This window comes from Doryrhamphus excisus, chromosome 14 (genome assembly GCF_030265055.1).
Source record: "Doryrhamphus excisus isolate RoL2022-K1 chromosome 14, RoL_Dexc_1.0, whole genome shotgun sequence".
NCBI classification, from domain to species: domain Eukaryota; kingdom Metazoa; phylum Chordata; class Actinopteri; order Syngnathiformes; family Syngnathidae; genus Doryrhamphus; species Doryrhamphus excisus.
The window spans coordinates 9,422,010-9,439,690 of NC_080479.1; the positions used below are offsets into that span (position 1 = coordinate 9,422,010).

The 17,681-nt window shown below is 42.4% G+C and overlaps 2 protein-coding genes across 3 annotated transcripts; both read right to left on the reverse strand.

Annotated features, from left to right (window-relative positions):
- Positions 1 to 151: 151 nt before the first annotated feature.
- txlna (taxilin alpha) lies at positions 152 to 6,995 on the reverse strand. Of its 2 annotated transcripts, none has more exons than XM_058047189.1 (10): positions 6,884 to 6,953; positions 5,824 to 6,238; positions 5,666 to 5,757; positions 5,385 to 5,555; positions 3,499 to 3,693; positions 3,306 to 3,425; positions 3,146 to 3,220; positions 2,969 to 3,061; positions 1,634 to 1,729; positions 152 to 1,443 (listed from the first exon to the last, which is right to left on the reverse strand). In XM_058047189.1, the coding sequence occupies exons 2-10, from the start codon at positions 6,227 to 6,229 to the stop codon at positions 1,159 to 1,161; spliced, it is 1,533 nt and encodes a 510-aa protein (XP_057903172.1). In that variant the 5' UTR covers positions 6,230 to 6,238; positions 6,884 to 6,953; the 3' UTR covers positions 152 to 1,158. The 2 variants fall into 2 exon arrangements, with proteins under 2 accessions (XP_057903172.1, XP_057903171.1); XM_058047188.1 differs by having other exon boundaries at positions 153 to 1,443; positions 6,868 to 6,995.
- Positions 6,996 to 7,134: 139 nt separating this feature from the next.
- Positions 7,135 to 15,375, reverse strand: kpna6 (karyopherin alpha 6 (importin alpha 7)). The gene is made up of 14 exons (XM_058047335.1): positions 15,061 to 15,375; positions 13,444 to 13,577; positions 13,251 to 13,343; positions 12,977 to 13,076; positions 12,803 to 12,897; positions 12,601 to 12,732; positions 12,434 to 12,522; positions 12,259 to 12,358; positions 11,884 to 12,047; positions 11,737 to 11,815; positions 11,529 to 11,654; positions 11,330 to 11,457; positions 11,049 to 11,233; positions 7,135 to 10,746 (listed from the first exon to the last, which is right to left on the reverse strand). Exons 1-14 carry the CDS (start codon positions 15,062 to 15,064, stop codon positions 10,559 to 10,561), a joined length of 1,617 nt encoding a protein of 538 aa, XP_057903318.1. The 5' UTR covers positions 15,065 to 15,375; the 3' UTR covers positions 7,135 to 10,558.
- Between the last annotated feature and the right edge of the window lie 2,306 nt (positions 15,376 to 17,681).

The following is a 17,681-nucleotide window of genomic DNA, read 5'->3' on the forward strand; positions in this document are numbered from 1 at the left end:
ACTAAACACGGAGCTGCTGGAAAAGGCTACCACTCTCGGCGGCGCACAAACGAAAACATTAAAATTAAAAAGATAATAAATAAATAATATGTGACTCATCTCAAATTTTGAGTCTGTTACATTGATTCCAAATATGTTATGAGGCTTTATAAAAAAAACAGCAGTGATTTATAGGCTCTAAATATTTTTATTGAACAAAAAAAATCAGAGCAAAAGAAAGGGCAAGGAATATCTTTGGTCCTTCGTATCAGGGGTAGGGAACCTATGGCTTGGGAGCCAGATATGGCTCTTTTGATGACCCACGTGTCAATAAGAAAACCTCCCTCCTTTCATTAAATTGCCAGCTAGATAATTCTGCAACACAAACACCTTTAACAAAAAGATGGTGAAAAGAAAGATACATAGTATGGTGCAAATCAAAGTTGCATTGCTGTAAGAAATATTTTATTATTATTGGATAGCTTCAGGGTAACAATGTTATTAAAAACAATAAATTCAGAGACTTCTTATACTGTAGAACTGTCTTGCTTAAAAATATGTGGCTTTCATGACTCTCTGAGCCAAAAAGGTTCCCGACCCCTGCTTTACATGGTCATGAGTTTTGTGAGACACGGGAGGAAGGATTTGTTTCCAGTGCTACGTGGGAATTAGTATTTAGAGAAATAATTGCTTTTGTGTGTGTGTGGGGGGGGGGCGGTGGGGGGGGGACTTTTAAACTTGTCTCAATTACTACAACTTGGACCACGATCGGCACGGCGGATGTGATGAAGGTACATTCTAAGTGCTTCTTGCTTCAGACTGCCACAGAATCAACGCAAAGTGTTGCATAGCGCTCCCTGAACACTGCAAGATGTGGAGAACATTCATACTGGCTATTATGGGACATCCTTGGAGAGGTGGTGGTGACAATACTGCATGTACTAAAGGACCTCAGCGTGTGTGTGTGTGTGTGTGTGCGTGTTATTGGCTGTGTAAGCATGAAAGTGTTTGTCAAGGTAACATTAGCTAACACTGCTGAGGTTTCCACAGATGCCAAGTAATATTTTATAATAATCATCTGAGGGCTGTGACACTATATTGCTGGAAACCAAGCACATGACAGTCAATGCAGTTGCAAAGAACAGGAAGTCCCCTGTCACCGCTTCCTCCAGGATGTGATCATTCGTGCGTGCCGACCGGCTGCAGCGCGTCCGTGTTCTGCTCAGGGGTGTCAGGGCTGCTGGTGGCCTCCGAGCCCTCGGCGTCGCCTTCCGGCAGAGAGTTCGTGGGTGGGGGGGAAGGGGAGTCGGCCGTGGGGTCGGAGGCGGGCGCCTCGGAGGTCCCGCTGAGGTTCTGTACCTTCTTGTTGAGTTCGTTACGTTCCACTTTGAGGGCCCGCCGCAACTTCTCCAGCCGCTGCACTTTGCCCTGGAGGGCCTCGAAGTCACGGTCCCGTACGGCTTTCTGGGGAATGTTTACATTTAAGAAAATGTTCTGGGCATTTGATGGTGTTTGCACTGTAAAGGCTCCCAAAGTGACAGACGATGGGTCCTTCTGTTGTACGACCAGGAAATCGTATTAAAGTGGCTTGTTTACGCAGTAGCAGTACAAATGCTAGCCATTTAACTGTACTAAGTTCCAAGTCATGCCTTACCTCCTCGGCCATCTCCACAAGAGCCTTATTGCTGCTCTCCCACCTGGAGCGATACATGGCCGTCTCCTTCTCCAGCTTCTTGATCTTCTTGGTCATCTGAGTATTCCGAAGTAAAAAAAAAAAAGTATGTTTTTTTTGTAAATTTAAAGCTGGATGTTAAAGCTTTATTTATCCAAATGCTACACTTTTACAAGTTTTTTTACAGAGGAAAGTTGATGATACAGCATAACGTACTGTTCTAATTGAATACAAATGTGTTTAGTAAGTGCATATTGCTGGTGTAATTCAGTTTTTCCAGGAAATAATCTTTGACTACATGAAAAACAGTAAAAATATCGCCTTGTTAACAGTATTGTGATATATCGTGATATATCGTATCATGAGCATAGTATCGTATTGCCAGATTCTTGCCAATACACACCCTTAGTATATAAATATTTATTTATGCTACAGGACGAAAAAATGTACAATTAAAATTTCATGACACTAAAGTTACATTTATCAAGAAATCTGTAGTAATTATTATTATTACTTATTATAAGATTAACTTTGAAGACAAATATGTATAAAATAGATTTTTTGGAGAATAGAGGTCGAAATACAGTAAACCTCGGATATATCGGATTCAATTGTTCCCACTTTTGTCCGATATAAGCAAAATCCGTTATATGCGTATACCGGAAAATGTCCGTTTTACGCATATATCGGATTTATATCCGGTATATGCGTAAATCGGATTTTATCCGTTATAAAAAGGCACTTCCTTGACTATGTTTCCAATGTACCTGGACGCGCAGGCAACGCTGCAAACGCTGCAAATGACGTCGTATAGCGGCCTGTCACGATTCGGCGAATCGGAGCGCCACGATGTGGCCATCCGATATATGCGAGGGAAATTTAATGGAAATGCATTGGAACGGGACTGGAGATTTTGTCCGAAATAGGCGAAATCCGTTATAAAAAATCCGATATATGCAATGAATTTTTATTGGAAATGCATTACAGAAAAATCGGTTCTTTTTTATCTGTCCGTTGTGAGCGAATTTCCGATATATCCGAGTCCGATATATCCGAGGTTTACTGTATTACATCAAGTTGCAATTTATTTTTAATATCGGAAATGTAATGTTACTATAATAAAGCTGCATTTCTTTCAAAATTGTTCAAGCAAAGTCTGGGACCAGGAGCTGCTGTCCCTGTAGAAACCTGACTCATATCAATCCATGAGTTAGAAAGTCATTTGTCAGAAAAGTGTGTCAAGTAAAAAGGTAAAAAAAAAAAAAAGCAAAGGAAGCAAAGGAAATGTGAGAGAGAACCCGAGAGAAAAAACCTCACCTTCTCCATTTCCTGCTTGAAGGTGGTGAAGACCTCGTTGCTCTTGGACAAGGTGGTCTGGAACTCCTCAAACTTCTCGGTGTAGAGTGACAGCTGTGAAGGCAGGGTGCATTTTCATCCTCCGTGGAGACAAGACATTTTGCAGGTTTTGTGAGGGAACCCCGAGCGTCCACAAACCTGCTGCTTGAGGTGACCTTCCTGCTGTTTCATCAGTTCGCACATGCGCTGAGACTCCACCGCCTCTTTCAGCAGCTGAGGGCACAGAGTGTGTTAGCGCTTAGCATTATTATCAGTTAGCAGCCGCGTGTGTTGGGAATGCTGGCGTAATAAGAATTACAAAATCTTTCTCCCTGTCGTGGCGTTCCTCCGACTCTTTGAGCAGCTCCTGCGCCTGGTGAAGTTTGGTGTCTACCAGCTGCTGCTGCAGGTCCTTGTGCTTCACCATTTTGTCGATGTGCTGTCACACGGCACCATCACAGTCAGCACCAAACGCAGCCCACTTCCTGTCCATACTGCGGAGAGTGACGCACCTCCTCCCGTAACTTGTACTGCTCGTAGAGCTTTTTCAGCTTCTCGGCCAGCTCCGTGTTTTCCTGCCGCAGGCTGGCGTTCCTCTCGTTGTGCTGCTCCATCTGCACCTGGATGTCATTGAGCGTCACCTGGAAGTGAGACGTCACTTCCTTTCTTTTCTCCTCCTCCAGTCGGGTCCTCTGGATCCCTTCCTCCTGTGGAGACAACAGGATGGAAGCGTGATGTTCATTCATTCATTCATTTTCTACCGCTTTTTCCTCACGAGGGCCGCGGGGGGTGCTGGAGCCTATCCCAGCTGTCTTTGGGCGAGAGGCGGGGTACACCCTGGACTGGTGGCCAGCCAATCACAGGACACATATAGACAAACAACCATTCACACTCACATTCATACCTATGGACAATTTGGAGTGGCCAATTAACCTAGCATGTTTTTGGAATGTGGGAGGAAACCGGAGTACCCGGAGAAAACCCACAAATGCACGGGAACAACATGCAAACTCCACACAGAGATGGCCGAGGGTGGAATTGAACCCTAGTCTCCTAGCTGTGAGGTCTGCGCGCTAACCACTAGACCGCCGTGCGAGCGTGATGTCACAATCAGAGAAGATGCTTAAAGACGCAGAAATAAACTCATTTTTTTATGACGAGAGGAAATACATATATAATAGGGGTGTAAGAAAATATCGTTTCAGCGATATATCGTGATATTTCGTTCCACGTTACTGTATTGATATTAAAAAGTATGATATGGATATTTTTAGGCATTTATCATAGACAGTATATGGTATTTATTCAAGTGCAGACACGGCAAAGGTTCATTTCTGATTTGAATTTAAACCTCCGATCATTAGGTGGCAGCACTTACGTAGTCAATTAGGCAAGGACGTTGAACGAGATTGAGGAGTGAAACGTCCTCACACATAAACACAGTTCAACATGGCAGAATGCGAGCACATAACAGCGACCCCTGCGGCGTACAAGACTGAAGTGTGGACACATTTTGGATTTCCACACAAAGTAGGGTGTGCAGAAATGGACAAAACCCACGCCGTTTGCTAGCAAGCAATGCAAAGGTCCTTTTGTATACTACAAAAGTAGTACTGTGATATTGCAGGATATTTTGTTTTTCAAATTGATATGACTATTTTGTTAAATAATGGTTATTTCAAGCATCCTAAAAGGACTTTTTACTGATGTTAGTTACTTTGTTCCACAAAAATACTGTTCTGATGGTGGATAAGTCAGGGACTGGATACTCTGCACTTTTTCACAGCTAATAGAATGTGAACATTTGAGCAGGATCTTTTATGTTTTTTTTAATGTAAATTTAAAGCTGGATGTTAAAGCTTTATTTATCCAAATGCTACACTTTTACATTTTTATAAATAATCTTTAACTACATGAAAAACAGTAAAAATATCGCCTTGTTAACAGTATTGTGATATATCGTGATATAGCGAATCATGAGCATAGTATCGTATTGCCAGATTCTTGCCAATACACACCCTTAGTATATAAATATTTATTTAAGCTACAGGAAGAAGAAATGTAAAATTAAAATTTCATGATAATAAAGTTACATTTATCAAGAAAATTGTAGTAATTATTACTTATTATAAGATTAACTTTGAAGACATGTATAAAATAGATTTTTTGGAGAATAGAAGTCGATATATTACATCAAGTTGCATTTTTTTTTAAATATCGGAAACGTAATGTTACTATAATAAAGCTGCATTACTTTCAAGATTGTTCATGCAAGGTCTGGGACCAGGAGCTGCTGTCCCTGTAGAAACCTGCCTCTTATGAATCCATGAGTTAGAAAGTCATTTGTCATAAAAGTGTGTCAAGTCATAATTGTAGTGTGTTGATGTTTGCTGTGCACCTTGAGCGTGCGGTTGTGTCTCTGCAGCTCCCTGCACAGGCTCTCCAGTTTGCTCCGAGCCAGGATGGCCTTGCTGTGTTCGTTCCTCAGGTTGTCCTTCTCCTGCACCAGCTGGGTCTGCTTCTTCTGCAGCGCTCGCATCTGCTTCTGGCTGTCGCGGTGCTCCTCCAGCTGTAAAAACACACACACACACACACACACAATGAGGGAGGGACTTCACTCAATGAAAGATTTTATCGATTCTCGGCAAAATGCAAAGAAAGTGAGCAGAAAGCTCTCACCAGTTCAGCATACTTCTTGCAGAGGCCTGCCAGTTTCTCCTCTGGTGTGCTCAATGTGTTGAGAGTTTGCATGAGGAGTGTGATTTCTTTGCCTGCATAAAATAAATTCATACATATTTCACACTTCCAATCTAAACAAGACGACAACTCCTCCTCACCTAGACCCTTCACTTTTTTCTTCTCCTGTGTCTTCTTTTGCTCCTTCTCCTCTCCGCTGCCACCCTTGGATTTGCTCGGCTTGTTATCGTCTTTCTCCACCCCGTTTAGCTCAGGGCTGTGCGACTGGCCATTGGCAAGGGCGCCGGCATCGTCGGAACGGCTCTGTCTGCAGTAGATGCTCAGGATGTCCTCCAGCTGCCTGCTCAGCTCATCAGCCTTGTCGCGTTGAGAGTGAGCTAACGTACCATCGCTCACTGCCTCGTCACCCCTAGGCTCCATTTCAGACTCTTTAAGGCCGCTGTCCAGTCTGTCTTTGGCGATCGCGGGTGACTCTGTTCCCTCTACTGCAGATGGAGCATCCTCGTTGCACGGGGTGACCGACTCGTCCGTGTCTTGCTTCTTCATATCCAGTTTCTGTATATAAAAAATATGTTGGGGTCAAATACAGAATGTGAGCCCATACTCTCCTAAAAACCCTGCTATCACTTCACCCTGAGAGAGAAATACACTGTATTTACTGTAGATGCAAATGTAAATAACATTAACGTGCCAAAATACTTAGTGACGTTCAAATATCAAACTGATGAAGGCAATGAGCGACTTGTAGCCCTACATAACTGCTATAGCAAACACTAAACGATATACTATAAAATTACAAAAAAACAGCAGCACGTAAACGCAACACTGGTGGATTGTTTACAGTTATGGAAATGACACAAGGTGACACTTCCAACGACGTTGCTGACTCGGAAAACAAAAGTCTCACGTATGCTAAAATTAAAATTACCTGTCACATACACTGCTCTTATTTGCTGTATTGTATTACTTTACTATAAGGTATAAGCATACGTTGGCAGAATGTAATGAACAAGTTAACCAAATGTTTTTGCTTCGCCATTCACTAGCTAACATAAGCTAATACTGACTAGCTAACACCGTGAGGTAAATTAGCGTCGGTGGCAAAGTAAGGGAATTCCTTAAAATGTAACATCAATATTTAAAAAATGAACATGAATTAAAGTTATATTTTAACTATTTCCAACCTTTGAAAGAATGCACCGTTTTCCTGTAGATTCAATGGCTGTGTGGTCCGTGAGGTGAGACATATACTTCCGGTTTTAACTTCTTCTTCGCTTTTGATTATAGTAACGCATTTTGGAGCATGTCAGTGTTTTTTGGCCACCTACAGGATTTACAATGTATTACACGTACTCGACTGATTTGAAATTATCTCAAGAAGAAAATGATGTTTGGATATTGCTGTGAAAGGTAAAAATTGCACAATTTAAAAACAAGATTATGCTCAATTCTTTTCTTCATAGTTTATTTTCATACAGTAATTTCATACCATTACATATTTCGACATATATTTTTCCCCATGTTCATGTTTGTGTGTCATGTTCACTTGAATTGTTTTCTTGTCACTCATTCATACCGTCGGTTAAGTCAAGTCCAGTCACAGTTTAAGAGAGATGGGGTTATTTTGGAGCAAATGGAAACAAACAGCCAAAAGGATAGAGAAAATAAATAAAAAGAAATGAAAAGGACCAGAGGAGAAAAGATGAGGACTGGTCAGTGATGTTATACATGAAAAGTAGTATACAAACATTGTAAACATTTGCAGCGTTAGACGACATGATGTGACAAAGCCAAGCGTGGCATTGTTTGTGATACAAACGCCAACAGTTTCTGTAGGACGGAAGACATATAAAGTCATATTTGGGAATTTCTTTCGTGATGACTATTCCATCTTGAACATGATTTCATGATGAGGCAGCTTTTTCTTTTGAATCTAAACACAATTATCCAAAAATATATCTCAGAATATCCCCATCAGGAAAAAAAAAGCCTATATTCCTGCGACATATTTCAAATGCCCACTTCTCAGAAGTGATTACAATTATATGTGAATCCCTGTCAGTGTAGCAGAACATACATATAATACCTTCTCATGTAAATCACTGCATTTATCAATCCCAGGTTTTTTTTTATAACTTAGAAAAATGTCAAGTATGAGCAGATGTCATCTTTGCCTCAAGAGGGCCTCATGATTTTTTTTCAACATATATATTGCAGTCTTGGAGGTTGGCTTGCGTTTACTCATCAACCCATACATGAAGCAAAAGGAGTGCAACTTTGAAGGGTCTGCAGAAATCTCTCATTGCGACAAGGTGCTGGAAAGTCAATATCACAGCCTTAAAATTGGGAAGAGAAACTTTGGTAAACTTGAAGGAAAGTGCCTGAAATTGTTCGCTTAAGTTGCAGCGTGTGTAAAGAGAGTACTGTCTGCAGGCCCATTCCCAATACAGTGGTGTGCACTCCTCTCGGACAGTGAAAACTGTTGCTAGACTGCAATATACTGAAGAGGGGCTAACTGGAAAGCGGAGTAAATGCACCACTTCTTATTCAGGCGGCCATAGTAAAGAAAGCCATCTTTTCCAATGTCAAAATAATGTAACTTAAAAAAAGGTAAGGAAAATAGAGCAGCAATGTTTTTTGTTGCACAATACGTGTGCACATTCAAGTAAATAAAAGATATATATTTATATAAAAAGAAAAAATAAATCTATAGGTCCAAGAAGGATACATAAGAACCTCCAGTCTTTGTTGGTCGGATTGGCACTTTTGTGAAAAGAGGAGTGCAGTTTTGCGGAAATAAACACCTTCCTGGTTCTTTTAACGTTGCATTTTTTTCCCCATGAAATCAAAGACTTCCTTGATAAATCCTGCTCTGCACATTTGTCATGTAGAGATGCTGTTGATGCTCAATTATCATTATTATTAGTGTACTTCTTCCAGGGGTGCACATGTTCTGTGGAGGACATCTCAGGAAATGTCAGCTTCATCGTTGCTATAGTAACCTAAGTACACAAAGTCAATGTGCAACACTGAATGGTATCCAACAAGCCCTCCACAGAACAAGAGGCTCCCTGGACTCTGACGGTGGACGAAGTCACAGAGTCAAGCAAACGAGCTCTCCCTCACACGGTGCCACTCAGTCATCAAACATCACGCGAGCCCCCACACTGACCCCCCCGACTACAAACCAGTTGAGGGTCAGCATTCACATGGCTCATTCAAATCAACCAAAGTCACAGTGGCTAAGAGCAATGACCAAAAAAAGTTTCCATGTGAAATCCCCACACCACAAAATCAAGTATGTTGACAAAAAAAAAGGTCATTAATTTTTTTTTTTTGTATATGTATTTAGGTAACACTGGAGACAATGTATGTCTAGAAAGAAGTTGTAATACTCACAAAGAATTAAAATAGGATTCTTTGAGTATTTGTGGGCTCACACACCAAAAAGTAATATGAGCAAAAAGGTGCACGGTAGATTACAAACGACTGAATGCCAAAACTCCCACCTGACTTGAATGCAACAGTTTAATCATAATCCTGACTTCATTGTATGAAAAAAGATGACTTATCTGGTAAAGCTGTATCTTTATTTTGTACAACTTCTTTCCTTGCAAAATTACAACTTGATTCTTAGAATTTCTGCACTTCATAGCATTGCTATTTTTTCTCCCCCAGTGGTCCTAACACACCTTTGTAGTTTTGATTAATAAACATTTGGCTTTTTATTCAAACTCATTTTTAAGTGTTTATCAAGGAACAAAAAAAGAAGCCAATTCACTAACTTGAACTTAAAGGCTGGAAACTTTTTTTAAATAAATGATCTTGCTATTAGCCACTCATCAGTGTGATGTGTGCAAGTGTTGTATGCAAGTGTGTGTGTGCGTGCGTGCAAACAATACATGAATATCTATGCAAATAATATTACCCGATTGAAACTACACTTTTGAATCACCGCTGTCTGAGACACATCCATCACCACCAGGGCAGGAAGACCATGCCACGGGATCACAACATAAGCATGTACACGCCCGCGGTGGTGTACATCCACTCTAGTACACCATTGGGCGTGTCCACCGGCTCCTGCTTGGTGGCCGAGGATGTGCAGAGGCAGTGTGTGACAAAATACCATGCGATACATGCAGCTGGGCAGCAGATGGGGAGGGGGGGCAACATGTTTGCACTGGAATTGTCTAAAAATGGATTGCTTCAATTGCTGCCCCCCCCCCCCTTTGCTTCCCTAGCTTTCGCCTTGTTAGATCACCTCCTAATTTCAATGAACTCTTATTAATGACACAGCACACGACGAACATTTGATCTCTAGCTAACTTTACCACCTTTAGGAACCCTGACGGTTCTAGATCTTTCAACCTTGCCCAGAGTCTTTCCCAAGTGCAGATTCATTTCCCACCAGCCCCCCACACACAAAAACGTCCCCAATTAAAACTAAAAGAAAAAAAATACATGTTAGTTTGTGTCCCCTCCCGCATTGGGTTGTGTGGAGATTGATCCCTCCAATGAGGACATCAGCCGCTCCGTCAAGAAAAATAAAGTAAAAGTCAAGTAGGTATTTGGGGTAGAACATAAAAAAGGGAAAATATCTTTGTTAAATTGCACTGTCAGGTTGATATCAAGGAGGTGGGCCTCTTTCCTCAAAGTAGGAATGTCCTATTTGGAAAAGAAAACATAATGTCTATAAATATTGATATCATGACTGCCACCAACAGACCCCACCCACAAACAAGTGGCAGCGAGATGTGTGTGCGTGCGGTAAGTCGGGGTACGGCTGGTTTCAGATCAGCGAGAGAGAACAGAGGCATGACATCTAGAAATGGCTACACGCGCTCCCAAATCAAATGAGACAACTCTTATCCTTTACAGTTGGAAGCCCTCCATGGGCGCCTCCTGCTGGGGAAAGAGGAACTGTTGGTTGGCCTGGTCCACCTGGGGGGCCAGACTGCTGTCCTCGTCCTCCACTCCAAAGTAGTGCTCGATGAGGTCGAAGGCCTTCTGGTAGATCTCCTGGTTCTCGTGGCTCTGGAGGAACTCTATCTTGTCCAGACCTGCATCAGGGAGAGGCTGTATTGAATGCACCGTTTGGAAAGCACTCAAACAACAATGTAGGAGGTTGTGGACGTCCAATGGGAAAAAAGATTGCAATTTATCCAAGAGGAGAATGGCGGAAAAGCAAAACAAGGTGGCGCATAATACTGCAACAGGGCAAGCTATATGTTAGCATGTGTGTTTGTTATTTGCCATGCTCGGAAACCCGGCTGACCAGGCGTTAGAAAATCATCAGTAGTGGGCCAAGCATGTACTACTAGGCAACATAACATAATAGTGTAATGCATGTCCTGCACAGTACCATATGCTTCTTCAATGTGGCTGCAGTATGGATTGACTCCTGTGCCGTTGTTCTCCTGCTTGGCCTCCTGCTCGCCCAGTCGCAGGATGTTCTCCAGGCCATTGAGGGCCACTTGAACAATCTTGGAGTCCATCACAGTGAGCAGATCACAGAGCGGTTTGATACAGTTCAGGTTCACCAAATACCTTAAGTGCAAACCCCACAAAAAACATTCAAAGTTAAACCCAGAGAGGTTAATAGGTCAACTTAATTCATTTAAAGATAATCTTGTAAAAAAAAACCTGATCTGTTCTGGTGTCCCTCCAGAGGTGGCATTCGAGATTGCCCAGGCAGCCTCTTTCCTGGTCCTGAACTCGGCTTTTTGTAGAATTTCAATAAGCACCGGGAAGATGTTAGCATCGATAACCGTCTGTAGATTAAAAACAAGCAAAGATCAGAGCTGAAAAATCCCAAGTCCCGCCAACGTGTGCGGAGTCACACCTGTATCTGTGCTCGGTTCCCTGCTGTGATGTTGGAGATGGTCCAGCAGGCTTCTTTACGGATGGACTCTTTGGCGCTGCTGAGAAGGTGCAGAAGACAAGGCAGGGCGGAGCAGTTCAGCACCACCTGTCCACAGCGATAAAATCTTAAATGCAGCCATGAAATTCATCATTTAAGGCCGGGGCCTGTTCTTTCTTCAGACTCCCACCTGTGTCTGGATGTCGTCTCCCGTCACGATGTTCCCCACTGCTCTCAAGGCAGGAGAGGCCACCTTGTAGTCGGCGTGCCTACAAACGGTAGATGTGTTAACAGGACGGGAGTTTCACCAGTGGGACGTGCCGTGACGTGGCCTTACATGAGCAGCTCTATGAGACGCCTGCAGACGCCGGAGTCGATGACAGCCTGGATTTTGTCGTTGGTGCCGTCTGAGAGGTAGGAGAGTGCCCAGCATGCATCTGCCAGCAAGTCTGGGTCGCTGCTAAATAAAAGTCTGGAGAGTACCGGGAGACAGGGCGACACCTGGAAGCACGTTGAATGTTTATGAGAAGGATCATTCATATAATCTCTGCAGAGAACATCCCTCTTAAAAAGGATAGTTTTATTTTTAGTTCGTGCCACATTCTACAAATATCCATCTTTGGATATGTGGCCATCGGTGGCATATATTTGCTATGTTTTATACAAGATCTGTGCAGGTGTGCCTAATGTGTGTTTGATTCATGGCAACAACCTTTTCAAAGGCAGGCGGAGGGTTTTTCCCTCTGCAGAGGTTAGACAGAGCCCACACAGCGTTCCTGGTCATGGTCAGTCTTGTGGATTTAGTCAGGAGCCTGCAACAGTAAAGACAAAAGTACCATTAAATGTGTGAGATTTATCGCAGCGCAATGAGTCAGTCATCATTTTACATTAATAGAGGTGGAAGGATGTTGCAGTTCAGCACATAATCCCTGCACACAGCACTGTCCCCTGCGATATTCCCCAGCGCCCACACAGCCTGAAGGACAAGATAACATACACACGTTAACTTGGGGACAACCAGTATAAGCGCAATAACACAACACATGATTGTTACCTGCTCCTGGACATCCTCAAAGTCAGAATTTAGTAGCTCGATGAAGATGGGAACAGCTCCAGCTTCAATGACAGTCTTGGTCTGCATGGACGTGCCTGATGCAATGTTGGTGAGAGCCCATGCAGCTTCAAACTACACACACATAATTTCATCCATTAGGGCCGTCTCTCTTCATGTCTCGCCACGCTTTGTTCACACTCACCTGTAGTGTACAGTTGCTATTCTTCTTTAGGAACTCCACAAACCTCTCCACCACTCCAGCCGTGTTTATAACTTCATTAATAGGAGGGTTAGGCTCTGATGGAAGACAAAAGGGAAATGGGCTAAGATGGTCTTTGGTTCCCCTCTTGGTGACCTCAGTTCTACTACGGATTACCTTTAGAAAGAAGTTTCCTAAACTTTTGTGTCGTGGCAAGCTGAAGCTCCGGGTTCTCTGAGAAAAGCATCTCCACCATGTCTCTGGTGATGACACCTTCCTGGCACACACATGCACACTGGTTGAGCCATGCAGCTTCTTCAATAACAATGTTTCCCTTTGATTATTGCCCTCACACAAAACCTTCTACCATTGGAAATACAAGTCCTACAATCTGAATTCATCAGGGTCAAAACAATTAAATCTGATGTCTGCGAGGCATAAAGACACTCACAGCTACTGGTACACTCATGTGGGGATCCACTAGGGGACTCTCCAACATGGCTTCCTCTTCAGTGAGAACGTCCACGTTCCTCCTTTTGAAGAGCTTTGGGAAGAAAAAAAAAAAAAAAGAGTCAACTCTTGTCACAAATGGATGGATATATTTGTACACACTGAGGTTCAAGGTGTGTAAAGATTAGCCGTACCTGCTGCTCTCGTTTCTGCTTCCTCAGCTGGATGCCCTCCTCCTCTCTCCTGCGCCTCATCTCCTCTGGGTTGAGCGCTTTGTTCTTGTAGCGGTTCATCCGGGAGGTATCCTTGGCCGGACTGGTTGACGGCTCTGTTGGACCACAGACACACGGCGAATGCATTCATTTTGGGAAAGAAAACTAAGTCAATGAGGAAGATAAGGTAGTTGGCCAAAGTTGATACTTCTCCAAGAGCAGGACATCATGACGCTTGTAAACAACTAAATATAAAAACGAGTGACCATGAGTGGACAACATAGCCTAAAAATACACACACACACACGCGCACACCACTAGGCAACAAACACACACATAGCACAACTATTCAGAAGAACAAAAGTCAGTAGCGTTAAATAGCAGAGTTTGCATAACCGCTGCCCATGCAATGAACACAACTGACCATTCTCAGCATTTCTGAAGCCATGCCACCAGAGCAGGGCACCAGGCAGAAAGCTGGGTTGTTGCCCACGGCAACTGGGAGTGAATTCTGCCACCAACAGCAGAATGGTGCCAAACCTCAGAGGGCCTTAATCACACCAGCAGGCTATCTGAGTTTAAATGTCGCAACAACTTTCCACACTGACATCATATACTGGTTTTGGGGTATTAGCACTATTAAAAAAAGCTTGGGGGTTCCATAAAATTCACTCACAAATTGGACTCTAATGACACAAAATGTCAGCTTCGTTACTATTCATGCAGATATATTAACTGCAGTGTCAGATTTATCAAAAACTTTTAAAAAAGTGCTGAAAAAGTGCTATAAATATACCGAAATTTATATTGTGATAAATATTTCACTTAATGAATCGTTAAAAACTACGTCTGCCTGAAATGTACATATCAAATATTAATAGCATCTTTTTTGGGGGAGTGGAATGGGGGGGGGGGGGGGGTTTACCCATTTAAAAGGTTGTATGTTTAAATAACTCCAATTAAAAGAAATATTTCAGTACATTTTACAGAAAACAGTACAATGTTCAGCATGCTTTTAATAGGTAAAAATCAGTGTCATGTCAAAATAGCCAGTGATTCTTGCCATTTTAGGCAGATTAACGCCTCACAATAGATTCATTGTGAATTGCTATGATATGTTGTGATGTATTATCGGCATTATCGTCCTGTTGTCACGTGTCCTGGTTTGAGCAGTTTGTCAAGCCTCGTGACAGTAACTGTCACATCAACATTGTACGAATTGTATTGCATTCAAACCGTCTTGAATATACAAGCAATGACATAGACCGTCTTGACAAAGCACCAAATGTTCGATTAGTGGCATCATTCGAGTAAAATAAACCAGCAATGAACGAGGGAGCTAGCATAACGTCAGCTAAGCCTCAGTGTGCATGAACTGCGTCGATCGTCCTAAAACTGTTGACATACGAGTAGAATTACGACAAAAAAATCCACTTTAAACGTGTTAATAAGTATTAACTAATGTAAACCGTCAAAGGTCCACCTGGTTGAGCTAGCAAGTACAGAATCTGAGAATGTCAATTTCATAAGCATTATAGCAATGAGTTAGCATAGAGCCCCAAGCGTACGTCCACATTCCAGCGTTATGACACAACTTACCCATTGTGCTCTATGTTTAATTGTATGGCGCACTGTAGTCAACAAAACTACTCAAGTTTGAAGTCCTTTCTCTTGCCTTATGTTGAATAATTTGCTCCAGTAAGTTCGGCAATATGTCTGCCGGAGGCGGAAACCTTAATATAAGGACCACTTCCTGCCAACAGGGGACGCACCACATCCACAAACGGCCACATTCTTCCCTAATTATTCTTCACTATTCTCACAACTTATCTATTCTTGTAATTAGTCAAAATTATTTGCAATACTATCGTTATTTCAGTACAGTTTTATAGTTTGGGCAAGCAAAATATCCAGACTTGTCAATACCAGCCTGCCTTATTCGAGTCTCATGAAATCACGCGAGACTTTCCCATCACCATATCACACCCAGTGGCAACAGTGACACCTGCTGGTCATATAATAGAACTTCTTTTCATCAGTTACTAGTGTATAAGATGTCAATAAAATATAACATAAATAGAACATTCATTCATTCATTCATTTTCTACCGCTTATCCTCACTAGGGCCGTGGGAGTTGCTGGAGCCTATCCTAGCTCTCTTCGGACGAGAGGCAGGGTTACACCCTGGACTGGTGGCCAGCCAATCACAGGGCACATATAGACAAACAACCATTCACACTCACATTCATGCCTATGGACAATTTGGAGTCGCCAATTAACCTAGCATGTTTTTGGAATGTGGGAGGAAAACCGGAGTACCCGGAGAAAACCCACGCATGCACGGGGAGAACATGCAAACTCCACACAGAGATGGCCGAGGGTGGAATTGACCCTGGTCTCCTAGCTGTGAGGTCTGCGCGCTAACCACTTGACCGCCGTGCAGCCGTAAATAGAATATTTTGTAAATTATTAATAAAATAGCTAGATAGATAGCAATAACCATAATATATAATGATATGGTGTATTTTGTACTTTTGTACTTTTTTTGTATTTTTTAAGTTAATTAAATCAAATAATATTAACTTAAATATTATTAACTTGTCAATTAATAAATTAAAATGTAAACTATAATGAGTGATAATTACCTGTATATTTATTTATGGCACAATTAATACCACAGTAAATTGGTTATTCCGGGCTCCATATGGGAACACAGGCTGGCCAATACAGTTGGTAAACACCATCTCAGTAGATCATGCATTCACAGACGCATCAGAAGGGAGGAAGCAAAACTCCTTTGGCTAAAAATGAGTCTCTGGCCATGACAGTAAGTTTCAAAGAGTGCAAACTGTGCTGTGATGCGGCTACCAATGTTTACTCTTCATAGGCCTGCATGTGTGTGTTTTAATGCAGGGATGCTTTTAGACTCACTTGCACACAAGTGTGCATACACTGGAAAATTGAGGCAAGGGAGAAGGTGGAGGTATGTGCAAATAAAACATGACAACACGATAACCACTGGGATGATTCTACTCAATGCTTGTTTCATCTGCATATCTCCTTGTGTGGGAACTGCCACGGCTCCCTGGTGTTTTTAACAAATCAAACATTAGAGGCGAGTATTGCACATGCACGGTCAATTTGCTTGTAAATCACTATACTTTATTTCTATGCAGCATTGACCTCTATGGAACGCAGGGCCCAGTGGGGGTTGCTTGTATATGAGATGCGCCTGAAATAGACAATAGGGGGCAATGTTGCACAGGCAGAACACACTTATAGTGTATGAGAAAGGGCGTGGGAGGTCAAATGATGATTCCAATTCCTTCAATAGCAAACACTTCCAAGTGGCGGAGTGGCGGCTGTACCTCATGTTTTGCTGGTTAAAGAGCGGCTCAGATTTTGGTGTGTGTGCCTGGTTCCAACAAATTATTATTAATAATGGAAAGCTTTGCAAAGACAACAACGCTCGGAGGTTATTTGCTCATCTTGTCTTCCATACGGCAGAGATAATTAGCAGACATAAGGACCCTTTCCAGTGTGCCTCATTAGAGACCACAAAGATGAGTCATCATGTTTTAACGTGAATTAAAACACCTTATTTAGCACATTGAACACACCTAGATGAATGAAATGCCATCCAGTGTCAACATTTCTAAAATTGCCCGACTGAATGAATCACTTCATTGTTATTTTTAAATATTATTCACTCATTTTTAGCCAGTTGCAGTGAGGAAATGCACTCCATTTTGCTTTAATTGCTTCAAGATGCAATGAATCAACAGTCATTTCCATTCCATTTTTCTGCACATAACGTGCATATTTTGGAGCTCCTTTGTGCAAGAATATACTGTGCATGTTAACGAGTGTTTTGATTGTTCTAAGACCACCGGTGGACCACCGATTCACATGCGCGCCTTTTGCATAATACACTTGGCAAGACGAATCTCTGCACAAACAAAATAGCCTTCTCCTCTGTCGGCCATACCAATGAGCTTTTAGGGTTGGAGATCAGGAAGTGGGATTGCACTCTCCACCGCGGATTGAGTCACGATAGGAGCAGGCTTGCTGTGAGGCCTCTTGAGACGCGGCGAGAACCTCAGGTTAGTTGACCCCTGTGTGAGAGCGAGTGGCTAAAAGACTAGTGAAGTGGGAAAAGTAAGTAATACGGGGTGGGGGCACGTGTAGGCGAGGGCTGTGGTCAGCGTGTAACCTGTGCA